Raw genomic sequence first — 23327 nt, 5'->3', positions numbered from 1 at the left:
AGTTGGTTTAGATTGACTCACAGGATAAGAAATAAAGTATTTTCAAAACTTAAAATAAATGACATTTTTATTTTGCTTATTATGGATTTGAACTCTCGTGCATGTATGTGCGTGCACGCACGCACGTATGCGTGCGCGCATGAGTATATCTGTGCGCTGGTGTGTGTGAGTCGTTTAAAAATTAAAAACTCATGTATGGTCTCTCTTGTGATACACAATTATAAAGTTCTTTCGTCAACAATTTATAATAAGTTTAAGAAAATAAAATTTAACATTATATGTCATAATCAATTATGACAAGAGTGTACTCTAAATCTGAATAGACACATTATTTATAGTTTCTTGAATTGTTAAAAAATTTCCCTCAATTTTTTTTATCAACGTTAGAACAAGGATTACATTGTAGTATTGAATGAGGCTAGAGGTCCATTGTGACTCATCACAAGAAGTTGTGATTGGTAGTGTTATAGTGTGGATGGTTAGGATAAAGAAGAAGAAAGCAAGCTTGTTCATTATGTGTTTGGATTGAAATGACTTTGATGTTCAAATTCTTTCTTAACAAAATTTAATAAATGCTACACTAATTTTAGAAAATAGAATATGACATAAATTTCGGTTATCAAAGTTCGTTCTTTCACAATTTTTTAAGTGATGGTGTAAGAATGTTTTGGATATTTGACAAATATTATCATCCCATATGTACAACGCTCACAATCTAACCAACACTATTTATGTTTTATTGACTGCTTTTTCATTTATTTTATAAAAAAACGACTATATAAATTAAATGTGTAGTATATTGTGAGATTTGTTGGACCCATTTTAGAGTTTTTGATGGGTTGATTGGATATTTGAAAAAAAAAGTAGTTGAGTTGTTTAAAAATGTGAAAGTGTAATATAATATAAAAATTGAGTAGGTCTGTTGCACCCCAATTTTTGACCCTGAGATCCCACATCATTTTGTGCATAGTATGATCATCATCATCATCATCCTCATTATTATTTATATGTCATTTGCTAACAAAAATATTCAAAAAAAAGAGATTGTGCTTTGCTTGTTGCTTGTTGCTTGTTTCCCAAGGCAGGTGATTGATCAAGAAGCTCAGACAAGATTATGGTTGTGAAGCCCACAAAGGAGCTCAAACATTCTCATATGCTCGAATGATTATCCCCATAAAAATTCAAACCCAAAGGTGGCTTAATTCAAGATCAACAACTTCCAACTTCATCTAGTGCACAAATTAGGGTTCTTGACCTAATTCATCTGGGAAGTTGACTTTTAATCAGGACATGTCTCCATAGCTCAAAAAATGATTCAAGGGTATTCAATTCAACATTATAATCCACTCACATCACTCATTTGAAGAGAAGATATTGACTCAATTGGAATCCTCAAGAATGCAGTTCATCTGGAAAAAGTCAACTGTGTAGGTTAACCTTTGACTTTTGAGAAATTTGGTCAACTATAGACTTTTGTAGATCAAAATCATCAACATATGATTATTAAAGTCATTTAATCAATAAAAATCAAGAAAATCAATCAAGAATAAAAAAGTCAACAAAAGTCAAAGTTGGAAAATTCAAAGACTTAAAAAGATTCGAAGTATTTTCAAGTGTTTTAGTCATAACTTCATGAGCAAGTAAATTCAAATTTCAAGTATACAATTGGAAAAACTTTCAACATGAAAGTTGTAGATCTTGATCCAATGAACAGCTTTGCCACATATAACTTTTTCCCAAAAAATGAATCATTTGAGAGTTATGGGATCATGAAGTTTCTAACAAAATACTTATAAATTTTCTAAGTGTTTTAACCTAGATTTCTTCCAACTTTGTGACCAATTTTCACCTAGTTCCAAAATTATTTTGAAGAAACAACAAACAAGTGGATTGAAATATGTAGCAAGGGCTTTCCAAAGGGACCATTAGCATGAAATTTCAACTCTTGAGCTAGGAGTTATGAATTTGTGAATAAGGCACCATAACACTTGAAATTCAAAGCATGAACATGAAGAACAAAGCTCCAAATCCAATTCAAATCTGCAAGATGCTTGATTGCAAACCACATAACTTTTTCCAAACACCATAATCAGTTGATTTCACTTGCTTTTGAGCTATTAACCAAGTGCTTTGATAATTAACCATTGAATCATTCCACTTATGGCATAAAGATCACACTTCCATTTTGAAAAAGAGGCTTTAATCACCAAGTCAACTTGTCTTGAGCCTCTACATTGTTTCTTCTGCAGCAAAAGCAACACAAATCCTACAAGCAAACTCCTAATGTGCAGATAAATTCATTACAAGCATGCTTGAACTTGTACCTTGCTCTTGAAACCATAAACTTCTCATTCCTTCATGAAGAAGCAAAATGATACAACTTTCAAACCACAAAGCCAATTGCTATGATTTTTCCCTACACAAGTCACATTTTGTGCCTATAAATAGAGAGCATTGCTCCTTGCATGAAACACACAAGAAATCTCAAAATCACCCTCTCACTTGAAAGTCCATTTTTCTGCCATTTTCATAGTCATTTTAAGTTCTGAGTATTCTTAGTGTCAAACAACCATCCAAATAGCTTCTATACATCATTTAGAAGCTGTTCATCATAATCACAACCCTAAAAAATACCTCTAACTCAAAATCACCATTAAACCTCCATTTTCAAGTGTTCTTGAGCCTTAACCACCAAACTTTCACTTGACTCATACATTGTCCAAACTACCAATCTAGATACCTTCTATATAATATATAGAAGATATCCAATCCATTGAATCACATATGTAACACTTGGAACACAATTTTCCATTTTTATTTTTTTGTTTTGCAGTTGGAGTCGAGCAGAAGAATTCAAGCAAATTCAAAAGCTTCCAAGCATTCAGTTAGCATCCTTGAGGTACCAGGAATCTATTTGGATCATCACAACATCTCTGTAACACCCCCATTGCAGGTTTCGATTCTCAATTCAGAGGTAACAAACTCAAACTTGATCTCTCTCATTTGTGCATCATTTTGAACAAAACTCGGTTCTATCTTGTTTAGAATCATGTAGGGAGTATAAGCCCTAAGGTTTTAGGGACTGATTGTGCAAATTAGTCATTTAATTTTAAATTGAAGTTTTAAGGTTCTTGAGGTTGAAGATGAAGTTCAGTTTGAACTTGGAACACGTTTTCTAATATATATTTACGCGCGCATTTGTTTAACAAATATATTGCGTTGGCTCAGTGGCTATGTTTTGAGCCTTTCACTTATGGGGCATGGGTTCAAGTCTTACTAGGGCCAACTTTATTTTTTAACACTAGTTTCCTTCATTTTATTTTACAACTTTGATATTTTATTTAAAATAGTAAATCAACGTATTTTTAAGTGATTTTTTGCATGCTTCTCATTAAAAAAGTAAATCAACTTAGTCATTTAAAAAATGGTTGAAAGAGCTGCAAGCAAGTCGAAGAGTGATGTGGCTCTGCAGGCTCAGTCAACAAAAGAAAAGAAAGGTAAAAGAAGTTGGAACATAAAGGTAGAGGTGGGTACAACAATTCGACTAGTCAAAATTAGAAAGAAGGAAGCTGGTCAAATCAGAGAAAACCTTCATACCAAGACAACCAAAGAGGTGGTGTTGCTGGTAGAGGAATATGTGGTGGTCGAAAGCCTGACAAAAGGCACATACAATGTTTCAATTGTCAGAAGTATGGTCACTATATGAGTGATTGTCCAGAGAAGCGCGAGAATCAAGAAAGTGATGCAAAGTTTGCAAAACATGAAGAAGAAGAGATGCTACTGATGATCACAACAAGAGATGAAGATAAAATAAGGACCAATGGTACTTGGATTCAGGTGAATGCGATTGGACAAGTTGTTCGACCCGTTGAATAAGCAAGTAGTGATCATCAGGGACATGAAGTGCTTGTAATTCGATTGTGTCAAAACTAGGCGTGTATCGAAGTGCTTGTAATTGTCGAAGTGTTGTAAGAAGGTTGCTACACACATATTCGATTTAGGTCTAAAATAGATATTTTGAGCTTTTATGTTTGCTTAGGGAGAAAGCAAACCTAAAACTATAAATAGAGGGAGTAACCCCTATTTTCATAACAACTTGTATTCACAGTTTTTGCAGTTGCAAGTGAATAACAGAATTTTCACAGTTTGTGGGCAGAGAGAAACTTTGCAGAAAATCTTCTTCTTCCTTCCCCTTATTTTCGTAACCCCTTATTTTGCTTCCCAAATATTATTTCTTTTCTTTCATTGTCATTGCATAGTGATAGGAATTCCTCAAAGGTTTGAGGCGAATTCCAACAAAAAGAACGAGGTAATGAGGCAAACTGATGAAACTCATCTAACATCACTCCAACGCCCTCTATAAACAAATTTCAAAACCTTTTAAGGAAGGAGAAAGAAAAACCATCTAAATTAGAACTCTTGTTACCTTCACGCAAGACAATAACACCATCTAATTCCCGCAGTAAAAAAGGAGTAGCCAAGGCAAAATTGCCTAAGAGAAATAATTAAACACTTCTTACCTAATCTCTGTGACACACAATCAATTATGTCATAATTATTGTAAATTTCGTTCAAAGCAATATCGAAAGTAGGGGTGATCAAAACCAAACCAACCCAATAGAAAACCGCAAATCAAACCAAACCAAACCGAAACCGCAAAAAACCGCATTTGGTTCGGATTAGTTTGGGTCAGCTTTTACAAAACCGCACGGTTCGGTTCGATTTGCGGTTTGTATTTTGTAAACCGAATCAAACCGCACTATGTTACAACCTAAATTTTACTAACTCACATCCAACCCAAACTTAAACTTATTATACATTAGCATTATGATTACGAACAATTTTCTCATCCTTACACATATAATTTCAGTCCCGATCTTCTAAAATCTCTAATAACATTATCGCACATTCTTTGTCAAATTGTCACTTACGTCTTCCTTCTTCTTCTATAATCTCTACTCTCTTATATTATTTCTTTTTCACCTTCTCATTTTTATGTAAATGTTCCGTATTTCAGTTTCGTTTGTATCGCATATCTTCTTCTCTAATCTCTCAACACTTTTTTTCTTTTTCACTTTCACTAATCTTTCGTCTCTTCTATTTTTTTTCGTTATAATAATTTTTATATTGTTTTATGCTATTATTTTATGTTTAATATTCCTCTTTTGTCTAATTTAATTTTTACATATTAAATGGAAAATTGTTGTCAAAATATGACGAGTTTTGTTGTTATTTGATAGTGTATGAATGTATAAATACAAAATTATGTTATCATCTATATGTGTATGTATGGCTCAATAAAATATTTGTAAAAAACCGAACCAACCGAACCGCATTAGTTTGGTTTGGTTTGGTTCGGATTTTTTTTAAAAGCCAACCGAACCAAACCAAACCGCACTATTTTTTCTCTTGCGGTTCGGATGATTTTTTTCGTCAAAACCGTCAAAACCGCACCGCGAAGTCATTTTAAATAATCACATAAGAAGCTAGAACCAAAAATATGAAACGACCCCTTTACCGTTTTACCTCTATGACTTTCTATCCACAAAATCTACATTGTCGCTACCACTCAATTATCTATCAACTATCTTCTTTATCCATAATCATCTAGGACTCTCATTCATTCTTAATCTAACACCAAAAAAACTCTCAACATGGCGGCTTTGGCCTCCGCAACCGCCACAGTCTCCTCCTCCGCCTTGAGACTCCCACCATCTTCTTCTTCTCGCCTCTCTTTCACTTCAGTTAAACTCCCTTTCTCAAACAATGCCAACTCCCTCAAACTCAATTGGTCCGCTAGCATTTCCGCTCCAATTCTTCACCAAAACCATTCCGCTGTTACCGCTCCTCCTCGTTCTCTCACAATTGTAGCCGCTAAAGGCTACAAAATGAAAACTCACAAGGTATTATTATACTCTCCCTTTCTCTCTCACTCTTCCACGCATTCGTCTCAGTGTTCAATTTTGAAATTGTTTGAATTTGATTTTTCACAGGCATCGGCGAAGCGATTTAGGGTTACCGGTGCTGGCAAAATTATACGGAGGAGAGCAGGGAAGCAACATTTGCTATACAAGAAGAATAAAAAGAGGAAATTGCGTCTCTCCAAACTGGTTAGTTTGTTCTTCTACATTGGTTTCTCAATGGAAACCTAATTCATTGCCAACTATAATTGCTTCTTTTACAATTGCTAGTATTTGTTGTGGCATGTGGAGTGTTTCTGTTCTACCTTCATGTTCTTAATAGAGGATTTTTTTCAAAATTTCTAACTAATTGAATAATATGCTTGTAGTATGGTATTTGTGTGCTGGATTAATTTGGTGTTGGTTATCCGGAATATAAAGTACATTCAGCCAAAGGTTTTAAAAAACGTTATATTACCGCAAAAACAGCACGATATTGATATTGGCTTGGTTATCTGTGAGGTGCCAATATTGATATTGTTATTCATCGTTTTTAAGATTAAAAAAATTATAGTTAATTCACAGTACGACAATCGCAATCAGTGTTGCAATACCTATACCAATCGAAATCACAAAAGTCTTTATCCGCGACCACATACCGTTTCTTGCTCAAGAGTTCCTTAGGAGTTTTGATACAAAAGGGTGCTTGACTGGTTAGATTGTTTTGTGAAGTTGTTATCCGTGGCTCTATTGTCAACAAAACTGTGTTCTTTTGATCTCAACAATGTCATGAAGTTTTACTATGTTACTAGATGTTTTAATTAACTCTTTTTTTTCTTTGGGATGGATTGTGAGTTTCTAAATCAGGGTGTCTCCCACGAAATGGGAATAGATGCCAAAGTTGGATGATAAAGTCTGTCTTGTCTCAACTTTTCACGCATCTTGAGGATAAATACAAGATTGTGATATGAGAACATCTACACTATGCATTTTCGTGCCAAACAAACTATCTGCAAAATATAGCTCTAGTAGTTCACATATATCTTTGTTGGTTTCCAATTTCCATGTCCATATATGCTGATACCCCTAAATCCATTTTGATCTTATGCGTCAATGTCCATATATGCTGATACCCCTAAAGCCATTTTGATCTTATGCGCCAAATTTGAGTAGTAAGGTCTTAAAACAAACTTGAAAAGACTTTGCCTTTTCCCTAACTATCCTGTGAATTGAGTTTTTCACATGGTTGAGTTTGGTCTAATCTTTTTTCTCGTACAAAAAGAACACAAAATTCTTGTTTCTCACAAAGATACTTCGTTATAAGTTTCCTTGATCAGGTAGTTATTGTATGAGAATGTGGAATTTACTCATTTTAGCATTCAGTAGCAGATATTGTTTAGAACATTGAATCATACTCAAAAAGTTGACATTTGTCTGATAGATACTGTCCTGATTGAAGCTTGTTTATATTAATAGACTATATGCATTCCAAGTTGCACATTTTCAATTGATTTTTCATAATCACAACAAAACATCCACAGCATACTTGTCTACTGTCTGCAAATGTCTATCGCATAAATTTTTTCTGTAAATTGATGTGAAGTGATAAATTTAAACACGCATATTAAGTTATGGAATCAAATTCCTCATCTCTAACATCTTTTTTATTGTCGAGCACAGGTCCAGGTCAACAGAAGTGACTACAACAATGTAATTGGAGCATTGCCTTATCTGAAAGTAAACAGACAAGCTACATAAATAAATGCTGTGATTGCAAAACTGAGCCATGAATCTAGCCCTGTTTAGTCTAATGAATTGTGACATCTCCAATATCTTTTTACAGTATTTGAAAGTTGTTTTATTTTAGAGATGAATTGAGATGGTTTTTGCCACTTGAAATATCAGTGGCTCGTGAAAATGTTGTATCATGTAATAACAATTTGTATTTATATCAGTCACTTCTACTATTTGCATTTCACCATATCTTCCTGTTTAGTATTGCATTTGTTGTGTGGTGAATTTGTTTTTTTATGAACTTTTGGTGGTGAATCATGCGATCACCATAATCTATATGTTTAATGAACTTTTTTGCCTTTCAATTTTTAGGAATCAGGATACTTTTTTGCAACAAAGTATTATGGGTATACCTCGAAAGAAAAGTAAATCATACAATTGATAATAGAGTTAACAAATATTTTGTTTTTTGAATCTCAAGACAATATAATCCTTGATTATAGTATTATAATTACAAAAATATAATGCTCTTGAAAGATCTTTCTATAGTTAATTTTATCATTGAATTTGTCTTTTGTTAATCTAGTGTTGAATTTGTGTGATGCATGGGAATTATGTGTGATGCATGAAAGGTAAACATAGCAAATAAATAATGGATGTTTGAAAATATTTACATTGCCAAAATTTTAACTTTACAATTTACATTAGATCAAAACTGAGTTGGTTCTGGGGTTGAATAATCGAACGAGGAGAAAGAGGATTCAACGCAATCGTGCAATTGCACAATTGGACGCATATATTGAAGAATCTGAAGAAGATAGACGAGGAAGGTGAGCACCAAATCAAATAACCCAAGCAGGGGGAAATGGAGGAATTATAGGCTGATGTTATTAGTGGCAATTAGATCCCTTCTAATGGCCTGACAATCAAATTTTTAGCATAGACTGTAGTGGATGGGGAAATAGAAATTGACATTGATGATGAAGATGTGATAATTGAGATGAAATACTTGGAATCTGCTCTGATTATGTATGTGCTATGGGGAGCTCACTATGAATGCAGTGAAGCAGTATATGGTGAATTTATGTACATTCATTGAGCTCCCAAAATTGTACTACAACGAGGATGGATGCTTCATCATGAGATTCAAATCTATACAAGATAGGGACATCGTGTTGAAAAAATGGCCTCATACAATATACAATATGACGATGTTTCTGCATATTTGGAAACATGATTTCTCTCTGAAACAGAATATGACGAGGAAAGTGCCTATATGGGTAAAACTACCCAAATTGTAGCTACATCTATGGGGAGCAAAGATTCTAAGAAAAATTGGTAGTGCATTGGGAAAGCTTTTATTTACTGATGAATGTTCTGCGAATAAACTAAGGATATCATATGCATGAATTCTAACCGAGACTGACATTACTCAAAATCGACATGACTATGTGAACATTAAAGACATGGAGAAGGAAAAATTCAAACAACTAGTGGAGTATGAATGAAAACCCTTGTTTTGTGATAACTGGCAGGTGATGGACATCAGTACAAGACAAAAGTAACCTTAGGCTCCAAACTAGTCACAACAAAACAATGGAGGGCAAAAGAAAAACCTCATATACAACCTACACTGAACACTAGTGATACAAGTCTAGATGAGAATGTGGAAGAACTGAAGCAACATGACAATCAATGGAGCGTGGTTGGCAAGTCTAGAAAACATATCAGAAAATAACTGATGACAGAAAATTGAAGTGAAACTCAGTCGCAGGATAACTTGAAGTGCACAAACGGATTCAAAGCATTGTGGATTTGGAATGATTCGACATATGATTTTCGTCACGTGCCGTGATTGTCATGGAATATAAAAAGGTTAACCAAAAAAGCAAAGAATAAAGAGATTGGCTCCAGTCTCAATAATATGGATGTAACAATTGTTGTTCTAATTGAAACAAGAGTGAAACAACAGACGTGTGAATCGATTAGAAAGAAAGTGGGTTCAAAATGATCATATGTTGATAACTACAATAATCATGCAAATGGTAGGATTTGGATGATATGGGATAAAAGTAGAGTTAATGTCAGATATGTGGCTAGTGCTGCTCAACTGATTCATTATGGGGTGTTTGCTTTGGATGGTACCTTTATGCATTGGATTACTGTGGTGAATGCATTTAACACACTGGATCAGAGAAGAGGATTATAGAATGATATTGGAATCTCAAAAGGCAAACTCATGGCCCATGGATTGTGATGGGAAACTTTAACAGTGTCTTTAAAGAGTAAGATAGAATAGAAGGTAAAATGGTGCACACAAGCGAGTATGTTGGCCTAAAACAAATGATGAAAAAGACAAGATTATTCGAATGTGATAGCATTGGAGACTACTTTACATGGTCAAATAAAGAAAGTAATGGCACAATTTACTCGAGGGTTGATAGAGTTATTAGGAATATAGAATGGTTTCAAACATATCCTATTCTGCTAGTTGAAGTTTTAGAGCCAAATATTTTTGATCATGTTATGCGGAGGATACATATATATGTAGCTATAAGCAAAAGACCCAAACATTTCAAATTTTTAGACTGCGTTGTGGAGAAAATGACACTCTGAAAAAGGTAAAGAATAAATTATTGAGTAATGTTATTCTTACACCCAACACTTACACCAAACACTGTTCACCGTATTAATACGGTGAACAATGTTTTTCAAAATAAAATAATTATTTTTATTTTTTATTTTTAAAATTACGGACGACATTGTTCATGTACGGACGTGCATTAACCAACTTCATACTGCATTAACCAAGTTTTTACACTGCATTAATCAAATTTGATTAATGCATTGTAAAAACTTGGTTAATGCAGTAATGGAGTTGATTAATGCACGTCCATACATGAATAGTGTCGTCCTTAATTTTAAAAATAAAAATAAAAATTATTACTTTATTTTAAAAAACATTGTTCACCGTATAAACACAGTGAACAATATTTGGTGTAAGTATTGGTGTAAGTGTTGAGTGTAAGAATAGAATTACTCTAAATTATTATGTGAAATGCTTTAAAATTTAAAATTTGATAAAAAAATTAATAATTTTATATAATTAAAAAAATTCATTGAAACAATTGACTAAACATTTTCAATTTTTTAAAAAAATCATAAATTCTATTATATGTCAGATAAGCAACATAAAATATGTATATATAATATGTAAATTACATATTTAATTTGATTTAAAAAAATAAAAATCAATATTTATATTTGTAAAATTTTAATAATTTTATTTTATTTTTAAATGTTTTAATTGATTAGGTTTTAATTTTTTATAATATATAAAGTTACAAAATTACTTTTATGACAAAATCATACATTTTTTATAAATTATTTATTAATAATTTTTAATTTAATATCAAATTGATCTTGATTTATATTTTATAATGTTTAATTTTTATTTTAAATTAGATTTTTTAAGTATAAATTAATAAATTATTTTCATATCCTGCCAGATTTTAATCCAACTTATATTCAAGATATAATTTGAATTAATAAGAAAAGATATGATAAATTTTAGAATTAACTTATCATACATCATGTTGTGTCATCAAACACTGTATTTAAATAAAATATGATACACAAATCTTATCATATCTCTTATATGCAAATCAAACGGCCCTAAATATCATTATTTAACAAATTATAATCATTGATTTTCTCCTTGAAAATTTAGAAAATCCAAAAGAATGAATTTTACACGTGTTTGTAAGTTTATAAAGACTATGTTTTATTTTCTGAATAATACATTTGTACACGTGTTGTCCAACTCTACACAATACATGATATCATTTTACATGGTCAATGCATATCTTTTTTTCTTTTTAGTTAAATCAAATAGAGTTTCAATTCAACGATTTTTTGCAATAATTCTCATTTTTTATTTATAGTAATTTTACATATTTTTTATTTATTAATTTTTAATTTTAATTATATTTTATAAGTAAATTATATTTTTACTATTCTAATCCAACTTATATTACAAATTTTTCATCACATTCTCTTATCTGCAAATCAAACGGCCTTAAATAATAAATATCATTAATTAACAAATCATAATCATTAATTTTCTCCTTCCTTAAATATTTAAAAAATCCAAAAGAATAAATTTTACACGTGTTTGTAATGGTATAAGGACTATGTTTTATTTTATGAAATACTATTTGTACACGTGTTGTCCAACTCAGCACAAGACATGAAATTTTTAAATCCTTTACGCGTACACCTTCAACTATATAATACTACTCTCTCTTCTCTTTCTCTCTCTCTCTCTCTCTCTCTCTCTGTCTCCTCAAAGTTAGGGTTTACGTTCTGTAATTTTCTGTCTTCGATTTGTCTTCTCGCCACTCCAATTTCCGATTTTCCAATTGATGGTTCAGTTTATGGGTTTAAGGGATCACGGTTCTGAATCCAAGGTCAATTTCGTGATCGAAGATTCGCTCGAAGAAGAACACGCTCCTCTCAACAAGCGTTGCAAAGTTTGTACCTCTCTAATTATTGCATTACGATTTCACTTTTTTATTTTTTTATTATGTTTACTGTTACGTTCGATTCTGTTTTTCAGAAGAATCATAATTGTTAGAGTTGTGTAATTGATTTTGATATGTTTGGGATTGGATTGTCTGAAAAATTGATTTTGCCTCCGAAATTGATTATCTGAAACTTCAATTTAGGGTTAGGGTTTTTTCTGTTTGATTAATTTTTAGATTCATCACACTCAATTTTGTTGAATCAATTCATTAAAAAATATATTGTTAACTAATTAATATTGTTCAGCTTTGTTTTGTGACTTATTTTTCTTATTGTTCATGGTTTTGCTTATTGTTTAGCAATGGAGTAGTTTAAATGGTCCATGTTTCAGTTTTCCTTCTCAAGATCATAACATACTAGATGAGCCTAGCCCTTTGGGTTTACGTCTTAGGAAGAGCCCTTCGCTGTTAGATTTGATTGAATCGAAGCTCTCTCAAGGGGATAAGTCTGTTTCAAATGCAAAGGACGATAATCTTAGCTCTGGAGTGAAAAAGGAGAGCCGGGGTCCTGTTGAAAGGCTTAAGGCTTCGAATTTTCCAGCTACGGTTTTAAGAATTGGTTCTTGGGAGGTAGATTCGAGATTTTACATATGATTTGTGTTTTGGGGAATTTACTTTTTCTGAATGGATTTAATTTATATTTTTATATTGTCTTTGTTGTAGTATATCTCAAAACATGAGGGTGATTTAGTGGCGAAGTGTTACTTTGCCAAACAGAAGCTTGTTTGGGAAGTTCTTGAGGGTGAGCTGAAGAGTAAAATCGAAATACAATGGGCAGATATCACTGCACTTAAAGCAAATTGTCCTGATGTCGGACCTAGCACATTGTCTATAGAGGTAATTTATTCTCCCATTATTTTTGTATTCTCTATGTTAGCTGAGTAGTTTATAGTTCTTCAACTTGCAAATCACAAATGCAATTAATTATGCACGGGAAATTGTCCAGTGTTCATTGATTTATAAATGATATTATGTGTATTGTAGGTTGCTAGACAGCCTCTTTTCTTTAGGGAGACTAATCCTCAACCTAGAAAGCATACATTGTGGCAGACATCGACTGATTTTACCGGTGGAGAGGCTATTAAATCCAGGTATATTGCTTTTAAGGTTTTCATGTGGATGTGCGATCAACTTTTATGTTTCTCATTAAATGAGCAGGAGAACCTTCTAAAATATTAGAGACTGCACTAATAAGACTAACATAACTTGTTGAAATCATTGAGTTAGACTGGTCAAGTTAAATTTTATAGTATTTGGATGACTCCTTGTTGTAGATAAGCATTTATGCATTATTGTACTATGATTTATTGTGTTGTTTTAAAACTGGTATAGCGCCAATATGCCGCTATTGTATATCGGAATTTGGGGTAGCCAACATGAAAATCAGTATGATATGTCAACTCCACTATTTGCGCTATAGCTGCGGGTTTTGGTAATAACGGTTACAACGGATGCAATGAATATTAGTCAAACTTTTTAAAACGTTCAAAAAGTAGAAAATCTGAAAAGGTTAGTCGGTTAGTGGGTATTATATATAATACCACACTACCACTACCTACTAATGACACAATTCATCTCTTCAGAGAAAAAAAAAAAGCCAACCACTGCCTTCATCATCAAATAACGCCTCAGGTCTTCACTTTGTTCACATAATGATTATGTTGGAGAAGAGAAGAATAATTAGATCTTTTTATCTTTTATCACTTGTTAGAACTACTTGTTATTAGTTATTTTGAACTATTTAAATTTTCAGTTTAAAGTCACTTTTAATTTTTGTTTTTAGCTTTCTGCAGCAATGTTTGTAACTATGCATCATGCTTTATTATTTGCGTGAGTTATAAGATTTTGAGTTCAATGTCATTTACTTTTTTAATTTATGTTCACGCAGCTTTTATTTATGTGCAACATGCTTTATTTTACATACAATTATTTACATTTCAACCACATTGTGGCTTCTGTTACGCAATCCGCCATTTCTCATATAACACTTGGTTAATTTGTTATTTTTACTTTGCAATGGGCTGGCACTGTGTTTTTACTTTCCTATTCCTCATATTTATTCTAGAACTTTGTATTTGGGAACTTTATCTTGTTGTTTAATTTGTAGGAAGCATTTTTTGCAATGTGAACAAGGATTGCTGATTAAGCATTTTGAAAAGCTCATTCAGTGTGATGAACGTCTTCAGTCTTTAAGCCAACAGCCAGATATAACAACGTTGGATTCACCTCATTCTGATTTTGCTTTTGATAAGTATGACAATCTTAAAAAATATGATTTAGATCAAGCCAATGGCAAAGGATCAGTTACGTCTCGTTTTCAGAACACGGGATCTCCTCATTCATCCCTGTCACCATCATTTACCTTAGACAGCAATCCTTTTGAAGGAGCTTCTTCTAGTTCAGGTACTAAGAAATTGGCTCTGATTTTGATTGGCTTTGATATTGGACCTATTATTTTATTAAACTATAAGAACTTTGAATGAAAGGAACTTGGCCATGAACCACCTTCCTCTTGTGTGGGTGTAAGAGAGAGTTGAGTTTATGTGTGTTAGAGTGAGAGTTTTATAATGTACAAGTTCTCGATGCAGCTGTACATGTTTCCATATTGAATTTAATCTGTTTTGTTTTCTAAAGGAATTTTTATTTCCACCTTGTGTGCAACAGAAGGGTTAAATAGTTCTGAAGCTGATTCGAAGGGCCCAAAAAACTGGGATCAAATAAAACTACAGGGGCTTCGTCAGTCCATGTCAGTCAGCGATTTTATTGGCCAAATTGACCAAATTGAACATCGCCTTTCCGAAGAAAAGGCCTCAGGGAATCTGTCATCTTCTGCTAAAAGAAAGGACGTCTGTGTAATGCTGGAGAACATTGCACATCATCTCCTTACTGACAATCATGTTATAACAGATTCTGACGAAATATCACTTATGTCTAGGGTCAATTCTCTTTGCTGTCTTCTGCAAGAGGATCCTGCAGCAATGCCAAATTCACATGACAATTCGCATGACAACAAGAGCTCAGTTGAAGGACCTAATGATGGAAACAATATTGAACTTGGTCATGATCTCGAGTCAACGCAGAGCAACAAAATCAAAATAGATGTGAAGGCTGCCGAAGAGGACTCGAGAAATGTTTACAGTGGCCATCAGGCACCGGGCATGTCTAGGAAAGACTCATTAGAAGAATTGCTTCAAAATCTCCATGGCCATCAGGCACCGGGCATGTCAAGGAAAGACTCATATGGAGATTTGCTTCTGAATCTCCCTCGAATAACATCTCTTCCAAAGTTCTTGTTTAACATATCAGAAGATTAGTCTCATGTTTGAAATTTTAGGATGTTCAAGTAGGCAAAACAAGTTCAATTTTTATCATGGGGTGCACTAGGATTTGGAAAATATTTTAATGAAGAACCTTGGTGCAACCCATGTATTAAACTAATAGGTACTTTTAGTCTCGTTGACATTTGTCTGCGTGCAAGTCAATTATGCGTTGCCTAGTAAATACATTGAATTTATAATTATGCGTTGCCTAGTAAATACATTGAATTTATATCTGGTGAGTTATAAGTTGCGCAAAGTTATAATAATCAATGTTTGATACATGCATGATACGTCACATATATTTTTTGAAACAAAAATTAATTTCCAAATTACTGATATTTTTTCTCAACAAATGAAAACTCTTTCTTCGATTCATTCTTCAACTGCAATCTATCAAAGAATCTTTATTGAAGATTTCTAGCTTACTTAAGGATATACAAAGAGGCGTAGCAGTAAAGGCTCATTGGTTGAGTTTACTTGGAGTATGCTCTCAACACTAATGACAAATATTTGACGGCTATATGGAGCGATTCTTTCAATAGAATATTTACATGCTCCAATTATATAAGTCTGACAAAATGAACATTAAATTGTTAATGCATGAATCAAAACAAGGGGTTAGTAATACTATTTTTATAAACAATTACTATTTTATTGAATGAAATACACGTAAGTTTTTCTCATTTTGGATATGGATCCTACATAAAGCAATGGAACCAGTGTATTTCACTCAATCAAAGAGTGAGTGTTAAAGAAAGAGTATTGCTAGCATTTCTCAATAAAATAATTAATTAAAACATATATCATGCTACACTACAAGGAAGATGTGTTGGAGGCCCCCGAGGGCGCGATTTGTCATGCTGAATGAACTCATGATGGTACATCGGGGTGTGGTGGCATTATTCGAGATGCGAGTGGCAAGTGGATTCGAGGTTACTCCAAATTCATTTGTAATTGCAAATGTGCTTAAGGCGGAGCTTTGGGGCGTGTATGAAGGTCTCAAGATTCTTGCGGAGGATGGGTCTACGAAGGTTGAAGTTAACATTGATTCTACATTGGCTGTTAAAGTGATATCTAAGACTAGGCGGCATGCTACATGTTTTTCAAAATTGGACTCAGACATTCTCCACTGGTTGGGCAAAATTGAAATTGTTGAATTTTCGTTTGCGTCGAGAGAAACGAATGGCTGTGCACATGAACTTGCAAGAGATGGCGGAACTAGACAGAGTGGTCTCTAGATTTTCCAAGAGATTCCAGAATTTTTACATAAGCAATTGAAGCTTGATCTGGACGGTATGTCTGTGTCGTGTATTGGTGTTGGGTAGTTGTTCTTTTTCTCGGGCTTTGGCCCTCCTTTGTACAAAAAAAGAAGAAGTTAATATGCCTACCCCATTTGCTAGGGTTTGTAGATGCATACCAAAAGAATTAAACTGAAGAAGACGATTTAGAAACACAAAGCACAAAGAGAATCAAGGAAGGTGATGAGATCATCTCCTTTTTTTTTGCTTATCACCACCAGTATAGTCCGGTTTGGGGGATCAGCTCTAGCACCAAGTGGGTCAAGCCCCATTCCGATCACAATTGCAGGAAATCGAACTGTGGTCCTCCCTACCAAGTTCAGCGTCAATCACCACTGAACCAACTAACGGTTAGTGGGATCATCTCCTTTCATTGGCACAAATTGAGATAGTCAAAAGTCCACATGTTATCACATATTAGAATATGGTGACAGGAGAAACACTGGTTGTTGATGCAACAATGGAGGAACGAATGCAAGCTAAACAATAAGCTTTGAATATAAGGCGTTCATCTGTAGGGCCAAAGGTAGAAGAATAGAAATTTAGATAGTATGAATGTCCATAATTCACACCCTCTGAATGGGAAGTGAATATAATTGTTATGCCTTGCAGGAAAAGAGTTATTATGAAACTGTTAGGAAGGAGGATCTAGTACAAGGCACCGAAGAATCACCTTCAACAAATGTGGGCAAGACGAGGAGTCCTTAATATTGTAGATCTTAGCCAAGAATATTATCTTGTCACTTTCACAAGTGAGGAGGACCAAAAAATGTCCCTAGTGGAGGGACAATGGCTAATTTAAGATCAATACTTGTCAGTGAGGTAATGGAGTCCAAAATTTTCCCATCAAGCGATGCAATTGAATGAATCGCAGTTTGGGTAAGAATTTATGGATTACCAATTGAATACTATGATGATGGGGTCCTTACTTTCATTGGTGATCGTATTGGAAAGATGGTTAAGGTGGACAAAAGCACGTTAACAAGGAAAAGAGGGAAGTATGCTAGGTTATGCATCCAAGTTGATCTGATAAAATAACTCTTGGCAATATTTGCTATCAAAGGAAGATACTACATGGTTTAATATGAAGGTCTACATCTTTTGTGTCTAACATGTGGTAGGTTTAAGCATTACATGGAAGAATGTTTGGAAAAAAAGGAAATGGTGGCCGGGAAAAATAATGCAAAAAGTTTAGAAGTCATGGTCGGGGGCATTGAGCACATGGAGGAGATACCTAATAATGCAGGACCATGGTCAGTTGTACAAAAAATAAGAAACTTCGAAGGAACAAATTGGAAATGGAAAACGAAGGCGAAACATCAAAAAGGGATGGTGCTCCGGTGAAAAAGGCGACAATTAATGCAGGGACGCAAAATAAGGGATTCAGGTTTATGGCTCTTAATGATTCAATCAATGATGAATGTTCATGGAGATAACGATGGAGGCATTTATGAGAATATTCTTAGTGGTAACCCCATCCAAATGAACATAAAGAGGAGGAAATGAGGAAAAATAAAAGTAATTTGAATCAACCAATTGGAGAGAAGCAAGTGGACAAGTTGAAGGAAGTGATGAATAAAAAGAAAAAAACAAAGACAATTAAATTAGGCCTTGTCATTGCATCACGTGGCATAATAAAGCAAAAAGTAAGGGTGCAACACATGGAAAGAATAAAGATACCCTGGAGAAACTGAAGGGAGAAAATGGAGTAGGTGATCAATGAAGAATTGAATATAGACAAAATGGTCAACAAAGGGGCTTGCACTGGACTGCTGGATTAATTAGGGCAAAAGAATTTAGGGCCCAAGAATCACCTTCAAGAATTTAGGGAAAAAATTGGAAGATGGAGTTTTTCATTGTTTTCTTTGTATTGGTATTTAGAATGTTTTAAGAATATGTATCAATCTCTCTCTCTCTCTCTCTCTCTCTCTCTCTCTCTCTCTCTCTTACCAGTTTAGATGTTCAGTTTGTATCAGTTTGTATCAGTTTGAATGAGCTTTAAGTTTGTAACAGAATGGAATCACTCTATTTGTACCAGTTTGAATGACATCAATTTGTGAATTGACTTATAGCATTGTTTTATAGTAGTTGAGTTTTGACATGATTGTGTTATGGTTTATGAAATTTAGTTATAGAACTTAGTTTGTACTTTTTTTCATTTAAATGTACTGAATGTATACCACTGGTTTATACCAGTTTGAATATTGAGAATAATATATTTGACAAAAAGAAATTGTTGCATAATTAACATTAAACATTGACATGTTCAATACACATTACAAAGTTGACATTACACATTGACATGTTCAAAACACGTGTTCAATAGACATTACATAATTGAAATGACTCAAAATGACACTATGCCAACATTATGATAGGCATACTCTAACAAAACAGACAAAATTCAAAATATAATTAAAACCATGCTAAGGTTTATGACATGATTCAAAATGACACTATGCCAAAAAAGTTTCATAATACAATTAAAACCATTCAACAGACAAGTCATAATCTAACTAAATGTTCTTCTTTCGTGTGGTTCTCTTTGTTGGAGTAGTCTTCTTTGTTGTTAGGCCAACTATATTTTTGGCTGCACCTAATTTATTTATAGGTATTGGGGGTACAAATGGTGTTGATGCTCTCCTAACACTTGGCTTCTTTACCCTCCCTTGAGTTGACTTATTTCCTTGAGTTGGCTTACTTCCTTGAAATCTTGGAGTAGCTTGCTGACTAAATTGAGTAGTTGGTTGTTGATTAGCATGAGTCAGCTTTCTTCCTTGATTTCTTGGAGTAGCTTTTTATGTAGATTGAGTTGATTGTTGAGTAGCTTGAGTTGGCTTTTGACTAGATTGAGTAGGTTGTTGACTAGTTTGAGTTGGTTGTGTTGTTGGTGTCACCTTAAAAGTGGATTTGTTGTAACTTGACTTCTTGCACCTACTTCACTTGACAATTAAACTTGTTATTTTCATTTTGAAATGAGAACCAACAATCTCTCCTTGCTCAAGATTCCTTCTCTTCTTTGGTCTACTAATCATTTTTCTATACTTAGGTGGTTACACATCCGGATATTATGTCTTAACCCAGAAGTTTGATCTATTTACAAGATAAATCACATGATTGTAGACTGACAGTACCTTGATTTCCTATAATACCCAGGGATATAGTCATCAATATTAAGATTCCTATTGTTTATACTTGACAGTGCATGAACACGTGGAAGGCCTGTGAGTTTCCATCTTCTACAAGCGCATACATGTTCCTTCGAATTCATAGAAAACTTGTTTTATGATTCATGTATCATTTATGTGTCTCATTTCAAATATATGTCCAGCTAACATCCTACAACATGTATTCATGTATCAGTTTGAAATTGCATAACATTGCACAACATTAATATCTAACATTTTAAAACGAAGCATACTTGACAAGTCATAAGTTGGTGTATGTGATGGTTCTCTCAATTTTCCTTCTAATATTAGGTAAAAGATTACCATCAACCAAATTTTGTAATATCTTCCTATTGGTTTCTCACCTTTCCATCATGTAGGTTCTTATCTCTTCCAACATAGTTACCAAAGGCTTATCCCTCTACTCCCAAATAACACTGCTAAAAGCTTCTGTCATGTTGTTGAGAACACTGTCACACTTGTTATGTGTTTAAAAATATTTCCACTCCAAAATATTGTTGATGTCTTCATCATGTGTTTAAATGCTTATTCATTGACCCTTCTCATTCCTTTCATTTCTCTTTCTCATGCTTGTGAATAGGTTAATTTTACAGCTTTCCATATAAATTTCTTTAACATCTTTCCAGGATACCTCTTCCTAAGGTTGTTATACATGTGCCACACATAAAATATTTGCTCAACAATAGGCAAAATCTCATCCATTGCAGGTAATAGACTTTATCATACCACATACAAAAACACAAAAATAATGAGTATAGCATAACACAAATGTAACATAACACAAAAACAATCATAACATAACAATAATTAGTATGCCTTTTATTGATCTGAAATGAATGTGTATGATAGACACTCACTTCTACCTCCAATATCATCAATCAAGAGCTCCAAAAACCATGTTCAACTATCTTTATTTCCACCCTCAACAACTGCAAAATTTATTAAAAGCATTTGATCATTAGAATCTCTTCCTATTGCTGCCAAAATTTGTTCTCCACAAAGAGTCTTTAAAAAGCAACCATCAAAACTGATGACATTTCTACATGACTTAAAGCTCTCCTTACATATTGCATGACATGTTTACAACCTTCTAAAATGGGATCTTTATCATCAATAGCCTCTTGAACAAGATCAACATTTACTTTTCCAGTTGACCCTGGGTTTGTTTTTAATATTTCATGACAATAGTCATAAATTCTAGTACAATCCCTTAGGAAAGAACCATCAACCTTGTCTCTAGCTGAAAATCTAACTTTGATTTCCTTAGTCTTGTTGATCCTTACATTATACTTTCTTTGTGCCTTTTCCTTTACATCCTTAATCTTCATCCTAGGATTTTTTTAAGGAGTTTTGAATCCTCTTGTTCAACCATTTTGTAGTCATATACTCTCGGATACAACAATATTTATCATGTACCTTCCTTAATTGACAATATTCCTCATTTGACAACTTAGCACAATATGCTTCCCACTCACAATCGTCTTTATATCTAGCTATTGCCCTTATTTTGTCATTTTTAAGGAACTTAAGGTTTCTACCATATTGGATAACATATGATGTTGTTGCTTCCTCAAAATCACCTTTGGTACTAAAATACATTTCTACCTCTTATTTGTAATTTGACATGTCCTTTTAAAACTTGAACATTGAGTACTTCTTATTTGTAACTCCACAACTATCATCACTCTCAAATCCCTTTCCAGCTCTTTACACTCATTGTCATTCCCTTTAAAATCTTTCTTGTCTTCTTTCCACTTTTCTTTCTGTTTTTAGCTTGCTCCCTTTTCATCATATTCATTGGCCATTAGATTATCAATTTATCTTCTTCAAAATTAGCATACTCATGAAAGTCATCCTCAAAAGCTACGAAAGCACTATCATAACTAAAGTTGTCATCTTCACTATTATCAAAACTTACATCATCATGCACCTCACCACCCACACTTACATCATCATAAACCTTATCATCCATATGCACATCGTCATGATTTTTCACAGCCACATTAATATTACTAGCCATTTGAGCATACTCATGAAAGTCATCCTCAAAAGCTACTAAAGCACTATCATAACTAAAGTTGTCATCTTCACTATTATCAAAACTTACATCATCATGCACCTCACCACCCACACTTACATCATCATAAACCTTATCATCCATATGCACATCATCATGATTTTTCACACCCACATTAATATTACTAGCCATTTGAACATCATTAGCTTCCTTCCTTCAACTCAGTTCCCCTGAACTCAGCTTCCTTCATCTCAAAGTCCCCACTAATTACTTCTTCAAACATTTCATCAAGCAATTCTTACTCCTCGTTTACAATGTCATCATTATCTACTTTTATATCATCAATAAGACTCATAATAATCAGGTCGAGACAAAGTGTGTTGGATATAGATATCAACACTTAGATGCACTCGATAAAGATCAGCAATTTCTAAAACACATTTGTCATCAACCAAAGCATTCATCCAAACGTAGAATCCTTGTAATATATTGTCTCAAGAGATCAAATTGGACTCTAAAGTAAAGTTAAGGGACTAAAAAGGATATTTTGTCATGTTTAAATTTGAAGGAAAAATCATGCTTACTATACACTCTTCTTATAAATTGTATCAAATACAATTACACCATCAACACATTCACTATCAATTTGAATTACTCAATTTGACCCCAAAAAATGTTCTAAACATCATCTGTCTGTTGAGGTAAATTTTAAAAAGAACGTTCAGTCATTAGGAGTTTTTTTTGCAAATAGCTCAAAACAGAAAAAATAATCATGTCTATTATTTTTGTTATTCCTTAATTATTCGAATAGTTATATATGTTTTGTTTGCAAAATATCAAACTTATATGACCGTCTCTCTTAACGAGCATAAAATTTAAAAATATAACAAATTCTAACAACATGTGTATACAAACCATCAAGAAAGACTATATTAGACTCGTTCAGTCAAAGGTATTTAAAAATAAGTTGAACACTATGTTATAGAGTTAAATCATGACAAAAGAAGACTCGAATAGATCAAGTTTTTAACTTTTCAGTCACGATTGAAAGTTACTTGAAACTCTGCATAACAATTTGTTCAAGTGATTCGCCTCAGATCTCTATATTAACCCCTTTCTTATCACTCCTATCGTCTTTACTACAAACTAACTGACAAACAACCGTCTATTTTCCGTAATCATGTTTTACATCTTTTTTTTATCGCAAACCCACGAAATATCGCCTACATTTATTAAAATCAGTTGTTTTTTTTTCAAAATCAAATCTCAATCCTCTAGTATCATCAT

At 33.3% G+C, this 23327-nt stretch overlaps 2 protein-coding genes across 2 annotated transcripts; both read left to right on the top strand.

Moving 5' to 3' along the window:
* The first annotated feature begins 5561 nt into the window (after positions 1 to 5561).
* On the top strand, positions 5562 to 7878 carry LOC131600407 (large ribosomal subunit protein bL35c). The gene is made up of 3 exons (XM_058872576.1): positions 5562 to 5903; positions 5994 to 6110; positions 7581 to 7878. Exons 1-3 carry the CDS (start codon positions 5655 to 5657, stop codon positions 7656 to 7658), a joined length of 444 nt encoding a protein of 147 aa, XP_058728559.1. The 5' UTR covers positions 5562 to 5654; the 3' UTR covers positions 7659 to 7878.
* Positions 7879 to 11935: 4057 nt separating this feature from the next.
* Positions 11936 to 15737, top strand: LOC131627756 (uncharacterized). The gene is made up of 6 exons (XM_058898616.1): positions 11936 to 12166; positions 12518 to 12787; positions 12881 to 13054; positions 13202 to 13308; positions 14325 to 14620; positions 14882 to 15737. Exons 1-6 carry the CDS (start codon positions 12059 to 12061, stop codon positions 15529 to 15531), a joined length of 1605 nt encoding a protein of 534 aa, XP_058754599.1. The 5' UTR covers positions 11936 to 12058; the 3' UTR covers positions 15532 to 15737.
* The last annotated feature ends 7590 nt before the right edge of the window (positions 15738 to 23327 follow it).

Source organism: Vicia villosa, linkage group LG1, assembly GCF_029867415.1.
Source record: "Vicia villosa cultivar HV-30 ecotype Madison, WI linkage group LG1, Vvil1.0, whole genome shotgun sequence".
Taxonomy (NCBI): domain Eukaryota; kingdom Viridiplantae; phylum Streptophyta; class Magnoliopsida; order Fabales; family Fabaceae; genus Vicia; species Vicia villosa.
This window is presented reverse-complemented; position numbering and strand designations above follow the sequence as displayed.